Below are 22,675 nucleotides of genomic sequence, written 5' to 3'. Positions count from 1 at the left end.
GCTCCATATGTATGCAACCTTATTTTATCCTCCCCAAACCATGAGGCAAACGTAAGACCTGTTTCACAGATGAGGAAACTAAGGGTCACACTGTGAGAAAGTGGGAGAGGCAAGAATTAATGTGAATCACTATGATCCCTTTTATACACTGGGCTATAAAGGCTGGAAAAGGCAGGGAAGGAAGTAGATGATCAGAAACAGGCAACGAAGAAATGAAATGACTGATATATCATAATCAAGCAGACACAGAAATAACACTACACACTTAACACAGAACACATGGCATTACCTGGCTTCTACTCCAGGCCTCGTAGGGGGCTTTCCTGGTGGTGGCCGAGGCAAGAACTGAGATGAAGTTGCGGTACTAACTTGATCTGTGTTGACCCATGAAACTGGCCTTGGAATTTTGCTCTTTCTGGACTGGGAGATGATGGGTGACAGAAAGCTGTCTTCTGCTGATCTGCTCAGGTGCGAGTCTACAGCCAGTCTTGAAAAGGGAGTGAAGACTTCCTCCTCAGAAAAGGGAGCAGGAACAGTAGCTAGTCTCTCCTCTAGCAATTTATCAGAGGCACTTGAGAGGTCCCCAAGGAAAGACTTGAGTTGCCTTTTTTCCACAAGAAGCCTGACTAGGTCTGGCTGATAAGCTTTCTTTTGGAGGAGCTTTTCTTTTGCAGAGACTGGAGAGGATGATTCAAAAGTTGAGTCTATTTCTTGTGCTAAAACAGGGATTCGGCTGTGTCTAGTTACAAAAGATGACTTAACCACATCCTTTCGGGATGGGGGACAATGTTCACTCTCTGAAACACAATGAAATAATTCTCCATTTCTAGGGGCAATTTTCTCTCTCTTACCCTCTTGGTGCAAAAAAGTAGACACGTCTCCCTGATGACCTGGCAAGTCTTCACTCCCGATGTCATCATCCTTAGATAGCTTACTTTTTTGCATTGCTGCCACCTGACCTATCTGTCCTTCAACATGTGAGTCAATGACTCGTGGAGAAATTTCTGAAGTTCCAACTGCCAGAAGCTTCATTATCTCATGATTTTTGTCTTGATTTGGCACCACACTAAAAGTCTGTGTCTTTGTCACATCAAGAGGTTCAGTAGTAGCTGAGTGATCCCTTTCCACAGTTACCAAGTCTCCTGGAAGAGAGGCGATCTCAATATAATGCTGTCCTTTACTTAACTTCTCATCTTCATTATCTGATCCTAGAAGAATGCTTTTCTCTTCAGTTTCTCTAGGGAGACTCTCAAATTCTCTCACAGCCAGTCTGTTATGGTCAGCGAGGTCTTTTGGTTCCAGGTCTTGAGATTTGTTACTCTCTCTAATACTGGGTAACAAGTCATGACCAATATGATCTATCTGAAGCCCCAAGTCTGTTCTGCTTCCTCCACTAGGAGGTTCACCCTCTGTTACAACTAGGCCAGAGAAGTTCTCCCGTGGAGAGTAAAGTTCTACAGTGGGCTCAACAGGCTGAAGGTCTCTCCTCTCTGGCTGCTGACCATAGTGAAAGCTTCCTGAAGTTGACTGTGTGGATGCCACAGAAGGTCTAGGAATTGTAATCTGGAGACACAGAAGAAAAAAACATAATGCAATAATGTGGAATATTAATGAAGATGGATGATTTGAAATTTAATACTTAAAATTCTAATTTATTAGAGGAACATAGATGTTGACCAGGTCTGTCCAACTCATACCTAAAATGAACAATTCTCAGTCAAAGTACACGACACTTAAGCTTCCCTACTCAGGAGCTACATAAAACAGTCTCTGTCTAGGCTCATCCCTGCCTTTACTTTAGCCTGCTCTGTGCTCTGGAAGATGAATTTCTACACACTGCACTATCCAGGCTCCCTTGCCTTCTGATTTCTGGTTGGGTTTGCCCAATGGGAAGCACCAACAGAGAATCAGAGAGTTGAGGAGAGAAAGGTCTGGGTATTAATTCTCTCTGCTTCCTGCCCAAGGGACAGGAGCATTGGTGGTGACTACATTCTACCACTTCTGGCCATAGCTGCTGTTGCATGGCGCTTCTCCCAGCTTCTGCTCCCTCTTCCTTCTCTTGCAGGACTCAAGATAAAACTGACTCCCTCTACTGACGGTCCTGTTGGTTCTCTTTAGTCTATCCACACATCCGTAAAAAGTTGTTTTCATTAAATTCTAAGCCCCCTTCAGTGTGCCAGCTACTTCCTGCCAGAATCCAGATATAGGATTACAGGAAAAAATCATTGGCAAATTACTCTAAGTTTAAAAACTCTGGATTTACATGCATTTTGTTTCCCATAAATCCTAGCAATCAAACAATGTTAGGAATATTTTATCTTCTTATAAGCAAAGACTTGCAAAGATGTTTCCTAATGTTTCATTAGTTTCTTTAATTTTTTAAAGACAAGCCTATGATAAATTCTACCGTCCTTCCACTGAGGTCATTTCAATTCTATGTGAATGAGATACAGTATCTAGTAAGAATGTCCTTTCTTAAGACTCCTAAAGTTTCTACATTTTATGACATGTAAGAAAAAAAAAGTGACATGTAAGGAGACAGAAAATGTCAACCACATACACTGATAAGGAAAAAAGCCTTTCTGAGAAATCAAGTAAGTCAAATTACTTAATGAAACCAATTATGTTTTGGGGAAACTATGGAAATTGGCCTGAATTCAAAGCAAAATGAATGTGGAGCTGTCATGGGAGACTTCACTTAGATCCCATCTTAATCCAAAGACATCAAGAAATGGGTGTAGTTCCAGAGTCAGAGAAACTGTCTGGATTTTTTTCCTCTGTGTATCAGGAATACAATTTGGTTTAAGAACATGTAAAGCTTGGGGCGCCTGGGTGGCTCTCAGCTGGGTAAGTGTCCAACTCTTGATTTTGGCTCAGGTCATGTTCTCACAGCTTGTGGGTTCAGGTCCCACATCAGGCTCTGCACTGGAAGAGCAGAGCCTGCTTGGGATCTCTCTCTCTCTCTCTCTCTCTCTCTCTCTCTGCTCCTCCCCTGCTCACTCTCTCTCTTTGAAAATAAGGAAATAAACATTAGAGAGAGAGAGAGAGAAAAAAAAAAGACATGTAAAGCTTGTCGTAAGTCCAGCCCAGGTGAAAACACCTAACTAATTTCCTGAAATAGCTCCTGAATGGAACCAGTGTCCTGAGCATCTGTCTGGTTAATTGAATACAGGCTGTTTAGGTTCAGATGAGAATTCTTACAATAAGCCCAGACCTCTAATGACCTTCAGGAAAAGGGAGTCAGTTCTAGTGGTCTGTTGCCCTTCAGGAAGTCACTTTACACTTGTATCTCTTTTTCATTGTTCTAAAATATATTCATTCAGGCAGATGACAATTTGCTAGTATATTTTAAAAAATGATATTGAAACCTAGAATACATAGTTATTTACTATTTGAAATGTATTTTTTAAGACCCGGGAGTCAGGGTGATAAGAAAACCAGGTAAGAAGTTACAATAAATGTCAAATAACAAGGGAGATGACTCTACCTACATTCAAAATAAAACAATAGTCATTTCATTATTATATGTAATTTCAGAAATATCAGCCAAAATAAACTCAGCAGTGTTTACGGAAAAACATTCCAATGATCTTCTGAGATTAGAGCTAGGGAATCAATGCACTTGTGAGCTTAATTCATCTTAGATTCAGGACATAAATGGATGTGTATGTGTGGCAGGAAAAAAGGGGTGACAGTCTTCTACACATGTAAGATATAGGAACATCAGATAGGAGAATTTATTTTCTTGAAAAAGATTCTGAGCAATTATGAAAAACTGCATAAAATATGCTCATATAATATTTCTACAGCACCTAAAATTTCTAAAATGTTCCTAAAATCATTTTTATAAATTTCATTTCATAACTGCCCTGTATTTTCATTGGGTACTATTGTTGACACAAATTTCACAAGTGAGAAAAAAAACCTTGGTAAAAAAAAGTCAGGGATAGGATTTAAGGATTTTGACATCATACATAGCACAGCAAAGCATTCTGACATGCACTACACTCTCAAGTGAAGTCTGGGAAAGAGTCTGCAAAAACATTATCTGATGAGATAAAAGGAGAAAACCAAAGATCAATAGCTGAATACAGAGAAAGAAAAGGCTAATTCTAAGTGTATCTGAAAACAGATTCCTTGACCTCAGACTGTAAGACACAAAAGCATTTCCCATAATTGGAAATTAATTAACGATCTGCCAGGAAGCCATATGCATCTTTTATATCTTTAATTTCTATAATTCACAAACACTTCATTAAAGCATGAATTCAATCAGTGCCTTTCTTCTGTTCTCTAACTGGTTCTCTAAAGGTAAACACCTTTTTACAGAACTAGAAAATGACCTCAATATTTTCCGTGTCTTTCATATTAGTTTTATTAATGCCTGCTACTCAGTTTGACTAACCTCAGTCTCATTACCTTTTAGTTCAGATAAAGCAGCCTCATTATTTATAATTACCCCATGTTTACAACTGGCCACATAGCAAGAGACAGTAAACTGTAAACTATTATTTACATTTAACTTATAAATAATTATCCTTTAACTTTTATCTCATTCAAGGAGTATAATGTTATTAATAAAAACTTTGGGAAATTCAACAGGCATACCAAATAGCCTCTCTTCCAAATAAAATGTCATATATGAAATATCTATTTCTCCTTTTGGTTTTTGACAAATAATTTACGAGATATTGGTAGAATAATTTATTAGTTCCCACTATAGCCAAGAATAACTGAGTTATATGAACACATTCCTGGTCTATTAAAAAAAATTAAATTTTAAACATTCACATTTCTTTGGGCCATTCAAATTCCACTATACACTTCTTTTGCTCAAAGCATCTTTATGTGACACTTCATACAAGTGTTAAAACTTATGAATGAAACTAAAACACTATTATTGAACCATGTTTTTAATGTATCAAATGTTTATTACTAAAAAGTGAGTACACGGCAGCGATAACATTTGAGTATTAAGAGGCCTTATCAGGGGAGCACCTGGGTGGCTCAATTGGTTCAGCGTCCAACTTTGGCTCAGGTTATGATCTCGCAGTTCGTGAGTTCGAGCCCCTTGTCGGGCTCTGTGCTGACAGCTCAGAGCCTGGAGCCTGTTTCAGATTCTGTGTCTCCCTCTCTGCCTGTTCCCCACTCATGCTGTCTCCCTCTGTCTCCCAAAAATAAACATTAAAAAGAAAGAGGTCCTATCTGCTAACAGAATGTCCCACTTTCTCACTCTTTAGCCCTGTTGCTTACTCTGACCATGTTGGTTACTATTGCTGAAGATGTTGTTACACTGTGGCTTGGCTTATGAATATGAAGGATGACTAGAGGAGGAATGGAGACAGCAGCAATGTGCTACATAGGTAGGTAAAACTGAAAACCCGAAGCCTCGAGTGAAGTAAACAAAAAGTAAAAGTTGCTTTTTCCCTTCCCATTACCCATTTCTCAGAGACAGTCACTCATCATTAATAGTTAAAGTGTTTTTTAGCAGGATTTGAAACTATGAGAATTTCGTGGGGGTACCAAAAATCATAAGCAAGCCATAACCCCACACCCAAAGAATAGAAGTCACAGAAAAGACAGACGGAAGTAAAAATATTTTTGGTTGGCCTGTAATTACACATCACATACTTGACTACAAGATTTCACAGTCAGTTTTCAAGCCCCTTCATATAATACTGGAAGACACTTCAGGGATCACTCTAGTTCAACTATTCCCAACTTCCATAACCTACAGATTTCTATCAAAGCATCAATAACACTTCATTTGTTTCCCTTTACTAGCTTGAAGATGCTTGGAAGCAGTGAGGAGACTCACTGGGCTTTGAATTCTTTTGATGCCTAGTGCAGTACTTGACACACAGTAGATGCTTGATAATTGCTGAATAAAATTCCCCTCCCTCAATCTTGGCAGTTTCTTGTCCCACAACCCACACATCTCAGCGGAGCAGGCCGATGCCCTTTATCACCTTACCTTTTGCATTTTATCTTTGCCCTAAGGAAAGGGCACTTAAGACTCAAAATCACTTATTTCAATGCTCTGAACTGTGGTCTTCAAGTCTCTGTGCCTCTGCACATACTGTGTTCTTTGCCTTACAGCCCTGCATCTCCCTCCAGCAAACTAATTCATCCTTCAGAGTCCTCTTATTTTTGAAGTGCACCTTAACCTTTTCAGAAAAATATTTTTAATTGTTATTTCCTCTCTAATTATGAAAGCAATGTATTTTCAAAATTTCATTTTTCATGGTAAGAAAAATTAGAAAATAAAGAAAAGTTTAGAAAATAAAAACACCCAATACTGTACTCCTCAGTCCTGGGTAGATTGATCTGTGCCCTCCTTTGTGTACACAGCTCCACTAGAATCACTTCACGTTGTTTAAGGTAACTGTTAGACATAGGCCCTCAGTGCCAACCTGGAAGGTTGGTGCCAACTGTTTATCCCTGGGGTAAAGCATAGAGCCTGGAACTCAGGAGACACTGAATAGAACTGAAGGAATGAAAAGAACAGAATTAAGGCAATGCAATCACTGCTGATCTCAATTTTCTAGTACTGGTATTGGTACTCCTGTAAATACAGTCAGAGGAATCCTCTTTGTAGATGCTGACTACCAGATAGATCACAAAACAATTATGTGACTCCTTTCCATTTTGTCTTGCTCCCCGTGTGTGTTGTGACTCACAGCCCCTTTCTTCTTCTCAGTGTCTAAGAAACAAGTAAAAGAGGAAATTCCTTCAAATGTTGATAATCCCCTGATGTGAGGAACAGAACACAGAATGTACTCCATTAGTTATCTGCCTCTTTACAGATTATCTCCCTGTCCTATGGTTTGGTGTCATCAGTGCAAAAAAGGACAATAATTTTCCCTCTGCTTGTTCCATAGAGTCGCTGTTAGGATCAACTACAAAAGTATTCTATGAAATATGGATGTAAGATAATATGGTAGCCAGTCTCTATGATGGCCCCCAATGACCTCTGCCCCTTGGTATTCATACCCTTGTATAGGCCCTCCCACACTGTAGCAGGATTGGTCTGTGTGACTACCAGAATATGACAGAAGTGATGGCATGCCCTTCTGAGATGAGGTTATAAAAGAAATTATGGCTTCTATCATGGTGGAGGCATGTTGGCTCTACCACCCCACCCACTCCCCTATCTCTATCTCCTTCTCTCCTTACTCAGTGACAAAGTCAGCTGCCACTGTCAAGAATGGAGAGACCCAAGTGGTGAGGAACCAAAGCCTTTGGCCAACAGCTACTGAGGCCTGCCTACAGTCATGTGAGTGAGCCCGGAAGTGGATCTTCCCATCCTGGTTGAACCTTACAATGATTTCAAGCCTAGCTGACAGCTTGACAGCAACATCATGAAAGACCCTGAGCCAGAACCATTAGATTGAGCCACTCCTACATTCTTAACTCTCAGAAAAGTGTGAAATAACTTTGTTGTTTAAAGCTGCTAAATTTGAGGAGTACCTGGGTGGCTCAGTTGGTTAAGTGACTGACTTCGTTTTAGCCCAGGTCATGATCTCACGGTTCATGAGTCTGAGCCCCACAATGGCCTCTCTGCTGTCCGTGCAGAGCCTGCTTCAGATTCTCTGTCTCCCTCTCTCTCTCTGCCCCTCCCCACACTCTCTCTCTTAAAAATAAACATTAAAAAAACTTTTTTATAAAATAAATAAAGCCGTTAAATTTGGAATAATTTGTTACACGGCAACAGGTAACATATTGTTGATATTATCATTCCCCAGTCATATTTATACTACTTCCAAAGGTAATATTAAAATGAAGCACTGGTTTTCTTTCTTTTAAAAAAAAATTTTTTTTAATGTTTATTCATTTTAAGAGACAGAGAGACAGAGCGTGAGTAGGGGAGGGGCAGAGACAGAGGGAGACACAGAATCTGAAGCAGGCTCCAGGCTCTGAGCTGACAGGCTGACAGCAGTGAGCCTGATGTGGGGCTTGAACCCACAAACCGTGAGATCATGACCTGAGCTGAAGTCAGACACTTACCCAACTGAGCCACCCAAGCACCCCTGAAGCACTGGATTTCTAAAAGACCATCTAGAACCATGAGATCATGTGGTACAATCTGCCTTGATACTCGGTTTAAGAAATAACTTTTCCACTCCTGTATTAAATTTCAAATCCAACCTCCCTACTAACAGAGATCACCCAATGTCATGTGGACCAGTGGTTTAGACCTCTTTTAGAAGCAGTTCATTTTCTTTTCTTTTTCTTTTTGTATCATTTTAATGTTTATTTATTTTTAAGAGAGACAGACAGACAGACAGAGTGTGAGTGGGAGAAGGGCAGAAAGAGGAGACAGAATCAGAAGCAGGCTCCAGGCTCTAAGCTGTCAGCACAGAGCCCAAGGTTGGGCTCAAACTCACAAGCCATGAGATTATGACCTGAGCCAGATGCTTAACCAACTGAGCCACCCAGGCACCCCTTCTTTTCTTTTTCTTCTCTACCCTTATTTATGTATGCTAGCTTAATCTTGTCTCTTCATTTTTTTTTATATGTTTCTTTTTTATTTTTTGAGAGAGAGAGAGAGCACAAGAGAGACAGAGCATGTGTGGGGGAGGGGCAGTGAGAGAGGGAGACAGAATCTAAAGCAGGCTCTGGGCTCTGAGTTGTCAGCACAAAAGCCCAATAAGGGGCTTGAATTTAAAGACTGCGACATGATGACCTGAGCCAAAGTCAGATGCTTAACCAACTGAGCCACCCAGGCACCTCTCCATTTTCTAATCAAAACGTAACTTAGTATTTTTCCTGTAAGCCAAAGGTTGGTCTTATTTACTCCCTGTAAATCCATGTTTAGCAGCTTTTTAGAAACGATTGACAGTGAGCCAATTTCAATCAACACTGTTTACCCAAGGAAAAAAATTTAATTTCCAACAGTAACCCCAAACCAATTTTTTTTCAAATCTAGCAAATTTAGCCATCTTTCAAAACATATTATTTACAGGATAGAAGGAACATACTTAAAGATCATAAAAGCCATTTATGAAAAGCCCACAGCTAACATCATCCTCAACGGGGAAAAACTGAGAGCTTTTTCCCTGAGATCAGGAACACGACAGGGATGCCCACTCTCACCGCTGTTGTTTAACATAGTGCTGGAAGTTCTAGCATCAGCAATCAGACAACAAAAGGAAATCAAAGGCATCAAAATTGGCAAAGATGAAGTCAAGCTTTCGCTTTTTGCAGATGACATGATATTATACATGGAAAATCCGATAGACTCCACCAAAAGTCTGCTAGAACTGATACATGAATTCAGCAAAGTTGCAGGATACAAAATCAATGTACAGAAATCAGTTGCATTCTTATACACTAACAATGAAGCAACAGAAAGACAAATAAAGAAACTGATCCCATTCACAATTGCACCAAGAAGCATAAAATACCTAGGAATAAATCTAACCAAAGATGTAAAGGATCTGTATGCTGAAAACTATAGAAAGCTTATGAAGGTAATTGAAGAAGATTTAAAGAAATGGAAAGACATTCCCTGCTCATGGATTGGAAAAATAAATATTGTCAAAATGTCAATACTACCCAAAGCTATCTACACATTCAATGCAATCCCAATCAAAACTGCACCAGCATTCTTCTCGAAACTAGAACAAGCAATCCTAAAATTCATATGGAACCACAAAAGGCCCCGAATAGCCAAAGGAATTTTGAAGAAGAAGACCAAAGCAGGAGGCATCACAATCCCAGACTTTAGCCTCTACTACAAAGCTGTCATCATCAAGACAGCATGGTATTGGCACAAAAACAGACACACAGACCAATGGAATAGAATAGAAACTCCAGAACTAGACCCACAAACGTATGGCCAACTCATCTTTGACAAAGCAGGAAAGAACATCCAATGGAAAAAAGACAGCCTCTTTAACAAATGGTGCTGGGAGAACTGGACAGCAACATGCAGAAGGTTGAAACTAGACCACTTTCTCACACCATTCACAAAAATAAACTCAAAATGGATAAAAGACCTAAATGTGAGACAGGAAACCATCAAAACCTTAGAGGAGAAAGCAGGAAAAGACCTCTCTGACCTCAGCCATAGCAATCTCTTACTCGACACATCCCCAAAGGCAAGGGAATTAAAAGCAAAAGTGAATTACTGGGACCTTATGAAGATAAAAAGCTTCTGCACAGCAAAGGAAACAACCAACAAAACTAAAAGGCAACCAACGGAATGGGAAAAGATATTCGCAAATGACATATCGGACAAAGGGCTAGTATCCAAAATCTATAAAGAGCTCACCAAACTCCACACCCAAAAAACAAATAACCCAGTGAAGAAATGGGCAGAAAACATGAGTAGACACTTCTCTAAAGAAGACATCCAGAGGGGCGCCTGGATGGCTCAGTCGGTTGGGCGTCTGACTTTAGCTCAGGTCGCGATCTCGCGGTCCGCGAGTTCGAGCCCCGCGTCAGGCTCTCGGCTGATGGCTCGGAGCCTGGAGCCTGCTTCCGATTCTGTGTCTCCCTCTCTCTCTGCCCCTCCCCCATTCATGCTGTGTCTCTCTCTGTCTCAAAAATAAATAAACGTTAAAAAAAAATTAAAAAAAAAAAAAAAAAAAGAAGACATCCAGATGGCCAACAGGCACATGAAAAGATGTTCAGGGTCGCTCCTTATCAGGGAAATACAAATCAAAACCACACTCAGGTATCACCTCACGCCAGTCAGAGTGGCCAAAATGAACAAATCAGGAGACTATAGATGCTGGAGAGGATGTGGAGAAACAGGAACCCTCTTGCACTGTTGGTGGGAATGCAAATTGGTGCAGCCGCTCTGGAAAGCAGTGTGGAGGTTCCTCAGAAAATTAAAAATAGACCTACCCTATGACCCAGCAATAGCACTGCTAGGAATTTATCCAAGGGATACAGGAGTACTGATGCATAGGGCCACTTGTACCCCGATGTTCATAGCAGCACTCTCAACAATAGCCAAATTATGGAAAGAGCCTAAATGTCCATCCACTGATGAATGGATAAAGAAATTGTGGTTTATATACACAATGGAATATTACGTGGCAATGAGAAAAAATGAAATATGGCCTTTTGTAGCAACGTGGATGGAACTGGAGAGTGTGATGCTAAGTGAAATAAGCCATACAGAGAAAGACAGATACCATATGGTTTCACTCTTATGTGGATCCTGAGAAACTTAACAGGAACCCATGGGGGAGGGGAAGGAAAAAAAAAAAAAAAAAAGAGGTTAGAGTGAGAGAGAGCCAAAGCATAAGAGACTGTTAAAAACTGAGAACAGACTGAGGGTTGATGGGGGATGGGAGGGAGGAGAGGGTGGGTGATGGGTATTGAGGAGGACACCTTTTGGGATGAGCACTGGGTGTTGTATGGAAACCAATTTGTCAATAAATTTCATATAAAAATTAAAAAAAAAGAAAGAAAAAACAAAACAAACAGAAAAAAACATATTATTTAAAAAATTTATACATGCTATGTGATAATCAGTGGTTTCATGTTTATGGATAAGGGAATTCCTAACCAAGGCTAATAGCTCTGCACTAATAAAGTTTTCATCAGGTTAGTTTATTATGCCAACTATGCTTGTAAACAGATAAACTTTTGCTTTGCCTATTTTTATATAGTTCCTACATATTTTAAGACATCGGTATACTCTCCCTTCATATCATCATAAAAGAGAAATGAGCCTGAGTGAAAAAGATACAAACTAACAAACATTCTCATCAGGATATGTCTTAATTTAAAATATTGAGATAGCCCAGTAATATAGTTTAGCATATCATCCAAGCTATAACATATAATCAGAATTGCAAGAGATGTGGAGAAGCTAACTGGGAGCCCTCCCTATTTAATATGTCTGTAGTAAGTTAGGAAATAATACCATCTGCTTTGCAAAAGTAAACTCTGAATTTAAGCCTCAAAAACAGAATCAACATAAATATATTTTTAATCTCATCCCCCACAAGTGAAGGAAATGGTTAAGTTTAATACCTTAGACATAAGTACACAAGTGATGCAGCTGACATTTCTTTAGAGACCTTCAGTTAAGAAAAATACTTTGACACACAGATCAATGGAGCAGAATAGAGAACCTAGAAATGGACCCATAAATATATGGCCAACTAGTCTTTGACAAAGCAGGAAAGAGTATCCAATGGAAAAAGACAGTCTCTTCAGCAAATGATGCTGGGAAAACCGGACAGAGACATGCAGAAGAATGAACCTGGACCACTTTCTCACACCATACACAAAAATAAATTCAAAATGGGATGAAAGACCTAATTGTGAGACAGGAAACCATCAAAATCCTACAGGAGAAAATAGGCAGCAACCTCTTTGACCTAGGCCATAGCAACTTACTACTTGACATGTCTCCGGAGGCGAGGGAAATAAAAGCAAAAATGAACTACTGGAACCTCATCAAGATAAAAAAGCTTCTGCATAGTGAAGGAAACAATCAATAAAACTAAAAGGCAACCGACGGGATGGGAGATGTTTGCAAACGGCATATCAGATAAAGGGTTAGTATCCAAAATCTATAAAGAACTTATCAAACTCAACACTCCAAAAACAAAAAAAAGAGTGAAGAAATGGGCACAAGACACGAATAGACACGTTTCCAAAGAAGATATCTAGATAGCTAACAAACACATGAAAAGATGTTCAACATCACTCATCATCAGGGAAATGCAAATCAAAACCACAAGGAGATACCACCTCACACCTGTCAGAATGGGTAAAATTAACAACTCGGGAAACAACAGATGTTGGTGAGGGTGTGGAGAAAGGGGAACCCTCTTGCACTATTGGTGGGAATGCAAACTGGTGCAGCCACTCTGGAAAACAATATAGAGGTTCCTCAAAAAATTACAAATAGAACTACCCTATGACCCAGCAATTGCACTAGTAGGTATTCATCCAAAGGATACAAAAATGCTGATTTGAAGGGGCACGTGCACCCCAGTGTTTATCAACAATCGCCAAAGTAGGAAAGAGCCCACATGTCCACTGAGTGATGAATGGATAAAGAAAATGTAATATAGGGGCGCCTGGGTGGCTCAGTCGGTTAAGCGGCCGACTTCAGCTCAGGTCATGATCTCGCGGTCCGTGAGTTCGAGCCCCCCATCAGGCTCTGGGCTGATGGCTCAGAGCCTGGAGCCTGTTTCTGATTCTGTGTCTCCCTCTCTCTGCCCCTCCCCCGTTCATGCTCTGTCTCTCTCTGTCTCAAAAAAAATAAATAAACATTAAAAAAAATTTTTTTTAAAGAAAATGTAATATATATACGTATGTATACATACATGATGGAATACTACTTGGCGATGAAAAAGAATGAAATCTTGCCATTTTCAACAACATGGATGGAGCTAAAGTGAATTATGTTAAGTGAAATAAGTCAGAGAAAGACAAATATCATATGATTTCACTCATATGTGTAATTTGGGAAACTCAACAGATGAACACAGGGGAAGGGAAGCAAAAATAAGATAAAAAAAGAGAGGGAGGCCAATCATAGAGACTCTTAAATACAGAGAACTGAGGCTTGCTGGAGGGGAGGTGGGTGGGGATATGGGTTAAATGGGTGATGGGGCATTCAGGAGGGCACTTGTTGGGATGAGCACTGGGTGTCATATGTAAGAGATGAATCACTGGGTTCTACTCCTGAAGCCAAGACTACAATGTATGTTAACTAACTTGAATTTAAATTTTTTTTTAATGTTTATTTTTAAGAGAGAGAAAAACAGACAGTCAGACAGACTGTGAGTGGGGGAGGGGCAGGGAGAGAGGGAGACACAGAATCTGAAGCAGGATCCATACTGTGAGCTTGACAGCAGCAAGCCCAGCACGGGACTCGAACTCATAAGTAGTGAGATCATGACCTGAGACGAAGTTGTATGCGTAACAGACTGAGCCACCAAGGCGTCCCTTGAATTTAAATTAAAAAAGAAAGAAAAAAGAAAAATACTTGTATTTAAAGATATCTGAAAATAAGGCCAAAGTTATAATATCAAATAAATGAATGCAAGTCTTTCAACAACCCGACAGAGAAAATACAAACAGTGTAAGAGAAGCATGTGAACAATCCCTGTGGATAAAACAGTATTGATGGGAGAAAGCAATACTAGGAGAAATGGAGCCAAGGCTTTAGAAAACCTTTTTTTTCCCAAAAATTTTTAATGTTTATTTATTTTTGAGAGAGAGAGAGAGAGAGAGAGAGAGGTACAAAGAGCAAGCAGGGGAGGGGCAGAGAGAGATGAAGACATAGAATCTGAAGCAGGCTCCAGGCTCTGAGCTGTCAGCTGAGTCCCACATGGGGCTTGAACCCACAAACGGCAAGATCATCACCTGGGCTAGTCAGATGCTTAACCGACTGAGCCACACAGGGGCCCTTAGAAAACCTTTCTGAAGGGAAGTACACCAGAATGCTTGAGTGACGGCAAGTACATAGCATGACAGAGTCCAAGATAAGAATAAACTGAAGATGGAAAGAGAAATAAATGGAAAGAGGGAAGGTGGGTGGGAAAAAGGGATGAGGGGAAGGAGGGGGGTGGTTGGACTTGCCTCTAGCCCATAGGTCATTGTGTACAATTTGAAAAAGGATGCTTCCTTAAAGAAGAAACAGACCTACACAAAAACGCAGTTTGGTTAGCAGAGTTTGGGCTAGGTTTCAGCCCCTACTTGCTCCCTGGGCTAGGCCACTTTATTTAGTGAACAACCTGTATAACTGTACAAAGCAGTCCTGGAAAAGAAGAAAAGACTAACTCTGATGTAGAAAGAGGCAGGCATTGATTTTCCTACGGTGAAGTGCAGGTGAATTCCTATAAAGCAGGACACAAAAGCAAATTTTGTTATCTTTTCTCACTGTTTAACACCTGCATTTGGAATTGTGTTCTAACAGAAAAATGTCAGTTTGGGGAACAACGTTGTTTTTGGTGAGCTGGAAAAGACAGCTGCTAGATGATTAGGGAATTTGAAAAAACCTGGTACTTCCACCCATGTAAGGACAGAGGTACCTGTCCTCAGGCTGGTGCCAAAGATCTCTGTACACAGTTCCTTACTGCCTCCATATTTGACTTTTCTGGGGCTCCAGCTGCTCTCAGTCATCGGGGCATCACTGCTTACTGATTAACAACAGGGAAACAGGCGTCTCCAGCTGAATGCCCAAACTGAGGGTAATTCCCTTGCAAAAGACCTATATCACAACTGCTTTCAGCTACTTGGTAAAATGCAGACTCCTGGTCTCACTCTCTCCCAGACTTATCGAAGGAGAAGCTCTGGAAGTGAGGCTGGGACTCTGTATTTTACACAGTGGACATCAAAGCTGGAAGACTACTGTTTAAGAGTAATGTAAAATATGAGAAATTTCCGTGTGGAGATTACGAAAAAGAAACAGAAAAGAATCAAACCTAGCCAACTGTACACTATAAAGTACAAATTATATATGCCTTCCTCACCAGGTTTATAAGGCAGAGATTCAAAATCTTTAGAATTACAAATTTTTAAAAAGTCATATCTAAACACACAGCTCTTGTGGACTAATTAGAAATGTTATTCTGAAATTAGGTTATAATGACATTTCATGTGTTGCTACACTGAGAGGAAACCTTCACCTGTTTTGAGAAATTTCATATTGGGTGACTGATATAGAACCTACTCCAGACATCACGCCCTATCCCCAAACTTAGGCATCTGCTGAACAATCTCAGTTGATTGCTAGTTGAACTGGTTAGTTCTTTTTTAACAGCACCTTGAATGGATAGCAGAGAAACATAATAGGAACAAATTTCTTACCGCTGTGAGGGGTCCTTCTGCTTGCGCCTCCATTGGACTCGTGGGTGTCACTGCAATAAAGTGACTAGCAGCTCCAGCCTGGAGTTCTAGCCTATCTGTATACTGTTCTGGAACAGCAGTGGCAGGACACTCCCCAGAAAGTGCTAAGACCACACCTGAGGTTTCTTTCTTTAAATGATCACTTTCTGCCCAAGGACCCAGTAGGAGCTTTTCATCTTGAGGCGATTCCTCCAGGACTTGAAGTACTTCCGGCTCCTCATCAGAAGGGCTCCCAGTTGTTTTATGGCCTAAAGCCTCATTTGTCCTAAAATCCCGAAGGTCCTGCTCCTTGTCCACAATCACCCATTCTTTGGAATCAACCTCCTGCTTGCAGGAGCTTAAGTTAACTGCTATAAATCCATTGCTGGCACCGCCATCTGCCTGTTCAGGGGTGTTGGCAGAGGCAGGCTTAGAAGCATCTGGAAGATACTCTTCATCATAGTGCCAGATGTGGTCAGTACGGGACACAGCAGGAACACAAGGCTTATGAAGCAGAGCAGGGAGAATAGATTCCTTTCCTGCACTGGAATCTTTCTGCATTTTCTCCAGGCTTAAGAAAACAGAGAGAAGTTACTCAACTGTCCTAGGAAAATATTTATTGCATAACCTATAAGCTCTATACAGAACTAACATTCACACACAGGTGGGAGAAAAAAATATAAATAAAACATAAGGAAAGTTTCACAGGCTGATTAAGTTCTGCTTTACGTGTCATAATCCTGTTTGGGAAGATGGAGCCCATGGGAGGAAGATGGCTCTCCTGCTGCAGGGCAGAAGAGAAGCCTAACCAGGTTGACCCATGTGATCTATTTCAACTTTTCTTTGACAATTCAATCACACTGCCCTCTCTCTGGCAGACAGGAACAATTTAGCCTAATTTAGCTTTTGCCTCACCAGAAGCCCTACAAAAGGAAATGAAGAAGCTAGTATACATTAGGCAAATACTTGAAGTGTTTCTTCTTCAGACATATATATAAATGTACTCATTCAAGTAAATACCAAAGGCAGAACTTTTAAAAAGAAAAGCTGCTATACCTGCTCAAGCACACCCAGTCCACTACGCACATAGAGGTGCACACAGTGGTGGGGGGTCGGGAGGGGGTGGGGGAAGCTTCAAGGTATATTGTCAGTTTGGGTGGATTAAAAAGCAGATGGCACTGTATATAATCTCTCTGCCGGCTGAGGGGCAGGCAATGGTGTGACCATTGGCTGCACTTGCTTCTAAGAACTGATCTCATCTTCAGGGAAGTAGTTTAAGCAATACACTTTTTGCTTTCCAAGTCTGTAATTAGGTGCTTCAATTCCTTCAACTGTTCCCTTTTCATTCTAGCTTCTGGCTTGAGTTCATTTTCTTGGATTACTTCTCTTAACTCCACCTTATTTTTATTTCTCAGCTCTTCCCTCAACATGGACTCCCTTTGGTTTCATTCCTTTGTTAAACTAATTCTTTACCAAACTAAGCTTTTACTCCTATTGCATTTAGGTCTTTATTCCCAATCTTAGCCACAACTCAAAATGTTTAAGCACTGCCCCATCTCAAATCCATCCTTTTGATCATATCAATGTACCGACATAGCTTCTATCACATAGCTGTGAGACTAAATGACTACCATGTAAGGAAGAATACACATATATGAAGGACGATTGAAAACGGAAGCCCGATTAGACTAGGCCAGAAGTGGCTGAACTGTCTTTAAACACAGTAAACACCATGTTAGTCAATTACATGGTCCTTCTAACATTTCATTGCCAATAGCAGCCACCGGGGATGTACACTGAAGGGCATGCGACCATCACTAGTCACTTGGCTCTTAGTATTACTGCAGTCTTCTTTAATTTATATATAACAATTCTTCTGTTAGCAAAATTTACGGATAATTGGACTTCTAATCATGAACTACAGTTATTACCTATGTATAGCTCTTTAAAGTTCCACCTTTCCTTATTTCTAGGAAGAAACTTATTCATGTCTATTTTTCCTACAGTACTTACTCACAGAAGGCCTTCATTAAATTGAATTGAACTGCCTGTCCCTTGTATATAAATTACTTGTTTCCCTCCTTCACGAACTCCCCTTCTTCTTGCACAATACCTTCTTTATCTTGTGCACTCCAACTCTACATTGCATCTTCTTACTCCAATAAATGAGATCCCTTCCAAACAAGGTAAGTTCAAAATGTTTTTAACTTGTACCTAGTTTTATGAAATTACCAGTTCCCACTGCTCAACTTGCAAAGCCAAAAGCTGTGTTATAAGAACTTGTAACAATATCATAAGACAATTCACATTAAGAATCACAATGATAATAAAAACATGGAAGGAGATGAGAGCTTAATCAAATCAGTACTACAAAAATGCAAACATTTCTTATTTGAAAGACTTTACATTATAGAAATTAATAATGATGATGTTGAGGATAACTATAGCATCTTTCTTAGTAGCTTTAAAGAAAAGAAAAACTATTTCATACCAGGTCTCAAGAAACTTGTCAGTATCTGGCTTTGGCTCCAGTGTTAGACGTTTTTCCAGCTCAAAGCTGTGAATAGAACGTAACTTCCGCACCAATGGAACATCTCGGTCTGGCTGAGTAATCTCTGAGCGGACACGAATCGGTGAACCAAGGCTTGGAGCATTCAGAATACCATTTACTTGACCGTGGCTGTTCTCTTCCTCAGTAGCAGCCTAGACAAAATATAAAAGAAAATAATGAAAAACATTCAGGTGACTATGTATAGGAATCACTGACGTCTTTCAAAATAATATAAGCAAATGTTTGCGATGTGTTTTCAGGAATCAGGATATTTTGGATAGTTGACATCACTAAACACTTGTCTATTAACCCTTTATAAAATGAATATTCTTAATTTATTCTCAGTTTCAGTATTATTTTAGTTTTTTATGTTTTTGGTACAAAAATAAACAGTCTAAAAATGTTTAACCACCTTAGCTTTTTGTATGATATCTTACAAGATGCTTGCAGGTCTCCATTCCAGTAAAGTAAAAATAAAACCTGGAAAGGACATTTTCTTCGAGCCACAGGTGGTCTCACAAGAGGTAGGAGAGGCTGCCAAGCATGAATATCCCCTGTTGCTCCTTCTTTAAAAACCAAATGAAAAACCAAACAACAATAAGAAAACTTGGAGCTAGAACAATAAAGAGCTGAGTAGAGCAGCAGGTTGAATATGACACAGCTCAGAGTAGTGGGGCTGCCTAAGGACAGATGCCCACAGCAGCACACTTGCCAAGGAAATTAAGCTTGACCCCAGTAGTAGGGTAAGAGAGGTAGGTCTGGTATGTTTAAAGATGCCCAACTGGTCTGCTGGCTACCAGCAGAAGCAGAAGACAATCTTCTCCGAAGTAAGTCTTCTTCTGAAGTAAGGTCTACAGGACTGCCATCAATTATTAATCAAACACATGGGAAGGAATGCCACCACGACTAACAGAAATAATAATAATTTTTAGAAAAATATTTAAAACTCCCAAAGACATCAGATATTAAACTTGTTAAAATGCAGGATATATAGAGGGGAGAGTTAAGATGGTGGAGAAGTAGGGGACCCTGGGCTTTCTTTGTCCCTAAACACAGCTGTATTGAGGTCAGATTTTTTTGGAACACCCAGGAAATAGATCTGCAGAGCAACAGAAGGATCTCCACAGTTGGAGGGAAACAGCTTGGTAGATGTGAGGTGCATGGATGTGAATTGGGGAAGAGAAACACAGTGGAGCCACAGACAAGAGGGAACAATTTCTGTGCAGAGACAAAAGGGAGGGAAAGAGAGAAGGGTTAAGAAAGTGCAACATCAAGTTAGCACAAGAGGAAAACCTCTTTGGATCATGAACTGGGGAGCGAGAAATACTGAGCATCCCAGTTTTGTTTTGCAAATAGCTTTTGGAGCTCTCACTCCAAGGTTTTGGAAGTATGTGTCTTTCTCCTGAGTGGAGCTGTGGACACACTCCTGGGGAGAAGGGAGCTGGCCCTGGAGTGCATACTGTAGTGTAGACATCTCCAGGGTACACTGGAAGAGAACAGTCCCCTTCCTGGAGTACTTCTGGAAGAGGGTTTATTGCCTCACCAAGGACAAAAGACCCTGCAGGTGATGGCCAAACCCTTTCATCAGCAGGGTGGAAAGGCTCTACTCTGGAGGAGGGGAGTGGATCTGCACTATGCCAGGTCCTTTAAGATTTAGGGTTTTGAATCCCAACTGTGCACCAAGGAGAAGGTGCAGGATACTTGTGGCTCAGGGCAAGGTGACTGCCCTCACTATTCTGTAAGGGCTACTCAACAGTGGTGGTTGAGATCCCCAGTCTGGGGATCAAAGCCTGGGGTGATGCCATTTTTTCCCCCAACACAACACAGTGGGACTTCAGAGAGGAGCACAGTGGCCGCCAGTGGAGTTGGGACCGGCTTACACCATACTCTGCCCCTCCATGCCTGGCAACTGTTTATCTACTGGAAGCAAGATGGAATCTGAGCTAATGCAGCCAGACTTTCCTCCAGACCAGCACAGCCAAGCACCCCTCAAGCACCAAAGACAACTCATTTTTAGTTTTTTTCTCCTTTTCTCTTTTTTCTTTTGGAATCAGGCTCATAGTTTCTGGTTTACTTTTTGTCATTTCCTTTTATCTTTTTTTTTTTTTTGAATCAGGCTTTTTAATTTTCTTTTTCCTTCTTTTCTTTTTTCTTCTGCTTCCCTCCCCGCCCCCCTTTCTTTTTCTGTGCAATCAGCTTTATAGTTTTTTGTTCCCTCTCTTTTTCTCTTTTTATGGGATCAGCCTTCCCCATCCTTTTCCTTTTCCTTTTTTCCTAGGGTTACTTCAACAAAAAAATCAAAGCACACCTGGTTGAAGTTCCATACACTCCACCACTACAAGCAAGGAGGAGCTTTGTAAAGGACTGACCAGTGGGAAAGAGCAGCCAAAATGCAACAGCAGAGGGCACACAGCACACACCAGAAACACTTCCTGGAGTGACAGGCCCTGGACAGGGTATGACCCCTTTTTAATACAGTAGTATTCTCAGGTGTAGGAAATATAACAAGCTTTTAAAACATGCAAAGGACAGAAACTTAGCCAAAATGACAAGATGAAGGAATTCTCCCCAAAAGAAAGGTCAAGAAGAAATCACAGCCAGGGACCGGCTCAAAACAGATATAAGCAATATATCTGAACAAGAATTTAGAACAACAGTCATAACTACTATCTGGGCTTGAAAAGGGCACAGAAGACACCAGAGAAACCCTTGCTGCAGAGATCAAAGACCTAAGAACTAGTCAGGATGAATTAAAAAATGCTATAACTGAACTGCAAAATAAACTAGATACAGGGACAGCAAGAATTAAAGAAGCAGAGAATAGGTGAAACAGAAGAAAAAATTATGGAAAATCATGAAACTGACAAAAAGAAGGAAAGAAAATTACTAGATGACAAGGGGAGGCTTAGAAAACTAACTGATTACAAGAAACGAAACAATATTCATATCAAAGGAGTCCCAGAAAAAGAAAAGCGAGGAAAAGGGGAGAAGGTTTATTTGAACAAATTATAGCAGAGAACTTCCCTAATCTGGGGAAGGAAACAGGCATCCAAGTCCAAGAGGCACAGAGAACTAACTTCAAAGTCAACAAAAACAGGTCAACATCACAATGTATCATAGTGAAATTTGCAAAATACAAGGATAAAGAGAAAATTCTGAAAGTAGCTATGGACAAAATGTCCTAGCCTACAAGGGTAGATACATAAGGTTAGCAGGAGACCTGTCCACTGAAACTTAGCAGGCCAGAAGGGAGTGGCAGGACATATTCAATGTGCTGAACAGGAAAAATATGCAGTCAAGAATCTTTTATCCAGCAAGGCTGTCATTCAGAATAAAAGGAGAGAAAAAGACTTTCCCAGACAAACAAAAAAACTAAAGAAGCGTGTGACCACTAAACCATTTCTGCAAGAAATTTTAAGGGGGACTCTCTGAGGGGGAAAAAAAGGACCAAAGCAGCTAAGACTACAAAGGACCAGAGAATATCATCAGAAACACCAAATTGACAGATATCACAATGGCACTAAATTCATATCTTTCAATAATCATTCTGAATATAAATGAAATGCTCCAATCAAAAGACATAGGGTATCAGAATGGATTAAAAAACAAGATCCATCTATATTCTGCCTACAATAGACTCATTTTAGACCATACGACACCCACAGACTGAAAGTGAGGGGATGGAGAACATCTATCATGCTAATGGAGGTCAAAAGGAACCAGGAGTAGCCATGTATCAGACAAACTAGATTTTAAAACAAGGACTGTAACAAGAGATGAAGAAGAGCATTATGTCATAATTAGGGGTCTATACATCATGAAGATCCAACAATTGTAAATATTTAATGCCTTAATCACAAACATAAAAAAAACTCATTAATAATACCATAATACTAGGAGACTTTAATACCCCACTTGCAACAGACAGATCATCTAAGCAGAAAATCAACAAGGAAACAATGGCTTTGAATGACATACTGGACCAGATGGGCTTAATAGACATATTCAGAACATTTAATCCTAAAGTAGCAGAATACACATTCTTCTCAAGTGCACATGGAACATTTTCCAGAATAGATCACATGCTGGGTCACAAATCAGCCCTCAAGAGGTACAAAAAGGTCCATATCATACCATGCATATTTTCAGATCACAAACTATGAAACTTGAAATGAACCACAAGAAAAAATTTGGAAAGCCCTCAAATACATGGAGGTTAAAGAACATCCTACTGAAGAAAGAATGGGTTAACCAGGAAATTAAAGAAGAAATTAAAAAATACATGAAAGCAAATGAAAACACAATAGTCCAAAC

General features: G+C 40.2%; 1 protein-coding gene across 3 annotated transcripts in view; it reads right to left on the bottom strand.

The window, feature by feature from the left end:
* TTBK2 (tau tubulin kinase 2) overlaps positions 1–22,675 on the bottom strand; it is a 169,629-nt gene that overhangs the window by 10,270 nt on the left and 136,684 nt on the right. For all 3 annotated transcript variants that reach the window (XM_043554114.1, XM_043554115.1, XM_043554116.1), the window contains 3 exons: positions 18,302–18,513; positions 15,793–16,381; positions 290–1,563 (listed from right to left, as the gene is read on the bottom strand). In XM_043554114.1, coding sequence (XP_043410049.1) covers positions 290–1,563; positions 15,793–16,381; positions 18,302–18,513 — 2,075 coding nt within the window. The remainder of the gene's footprint in view (positions 1–289; positions 1,564–15,792; positions 16,382–18,301; positions 18,514–22,675) is intronic.

The sequence above is a fragment of the Prionailurus bengalensis genome, chromosome B3 (assembly GCF_016509475.1).
Source record: "Prionailurus bengalensis isolate Pbe53 chromosome B3, Fcat_Pben_1.1_paternal_pri, whole genome shotgun sequence".
Taxonomy (NCBI): Eukaryota; Metazoa; Chordata; class Mammalia; order Carnivora; family Felidae; genus Prionailurus; species Prionailurus bengalensis.
Note: the sequence above shows the minus strand (reverse complement) of the source record. Positions and strands in the feature narration are given on the sequence as shown.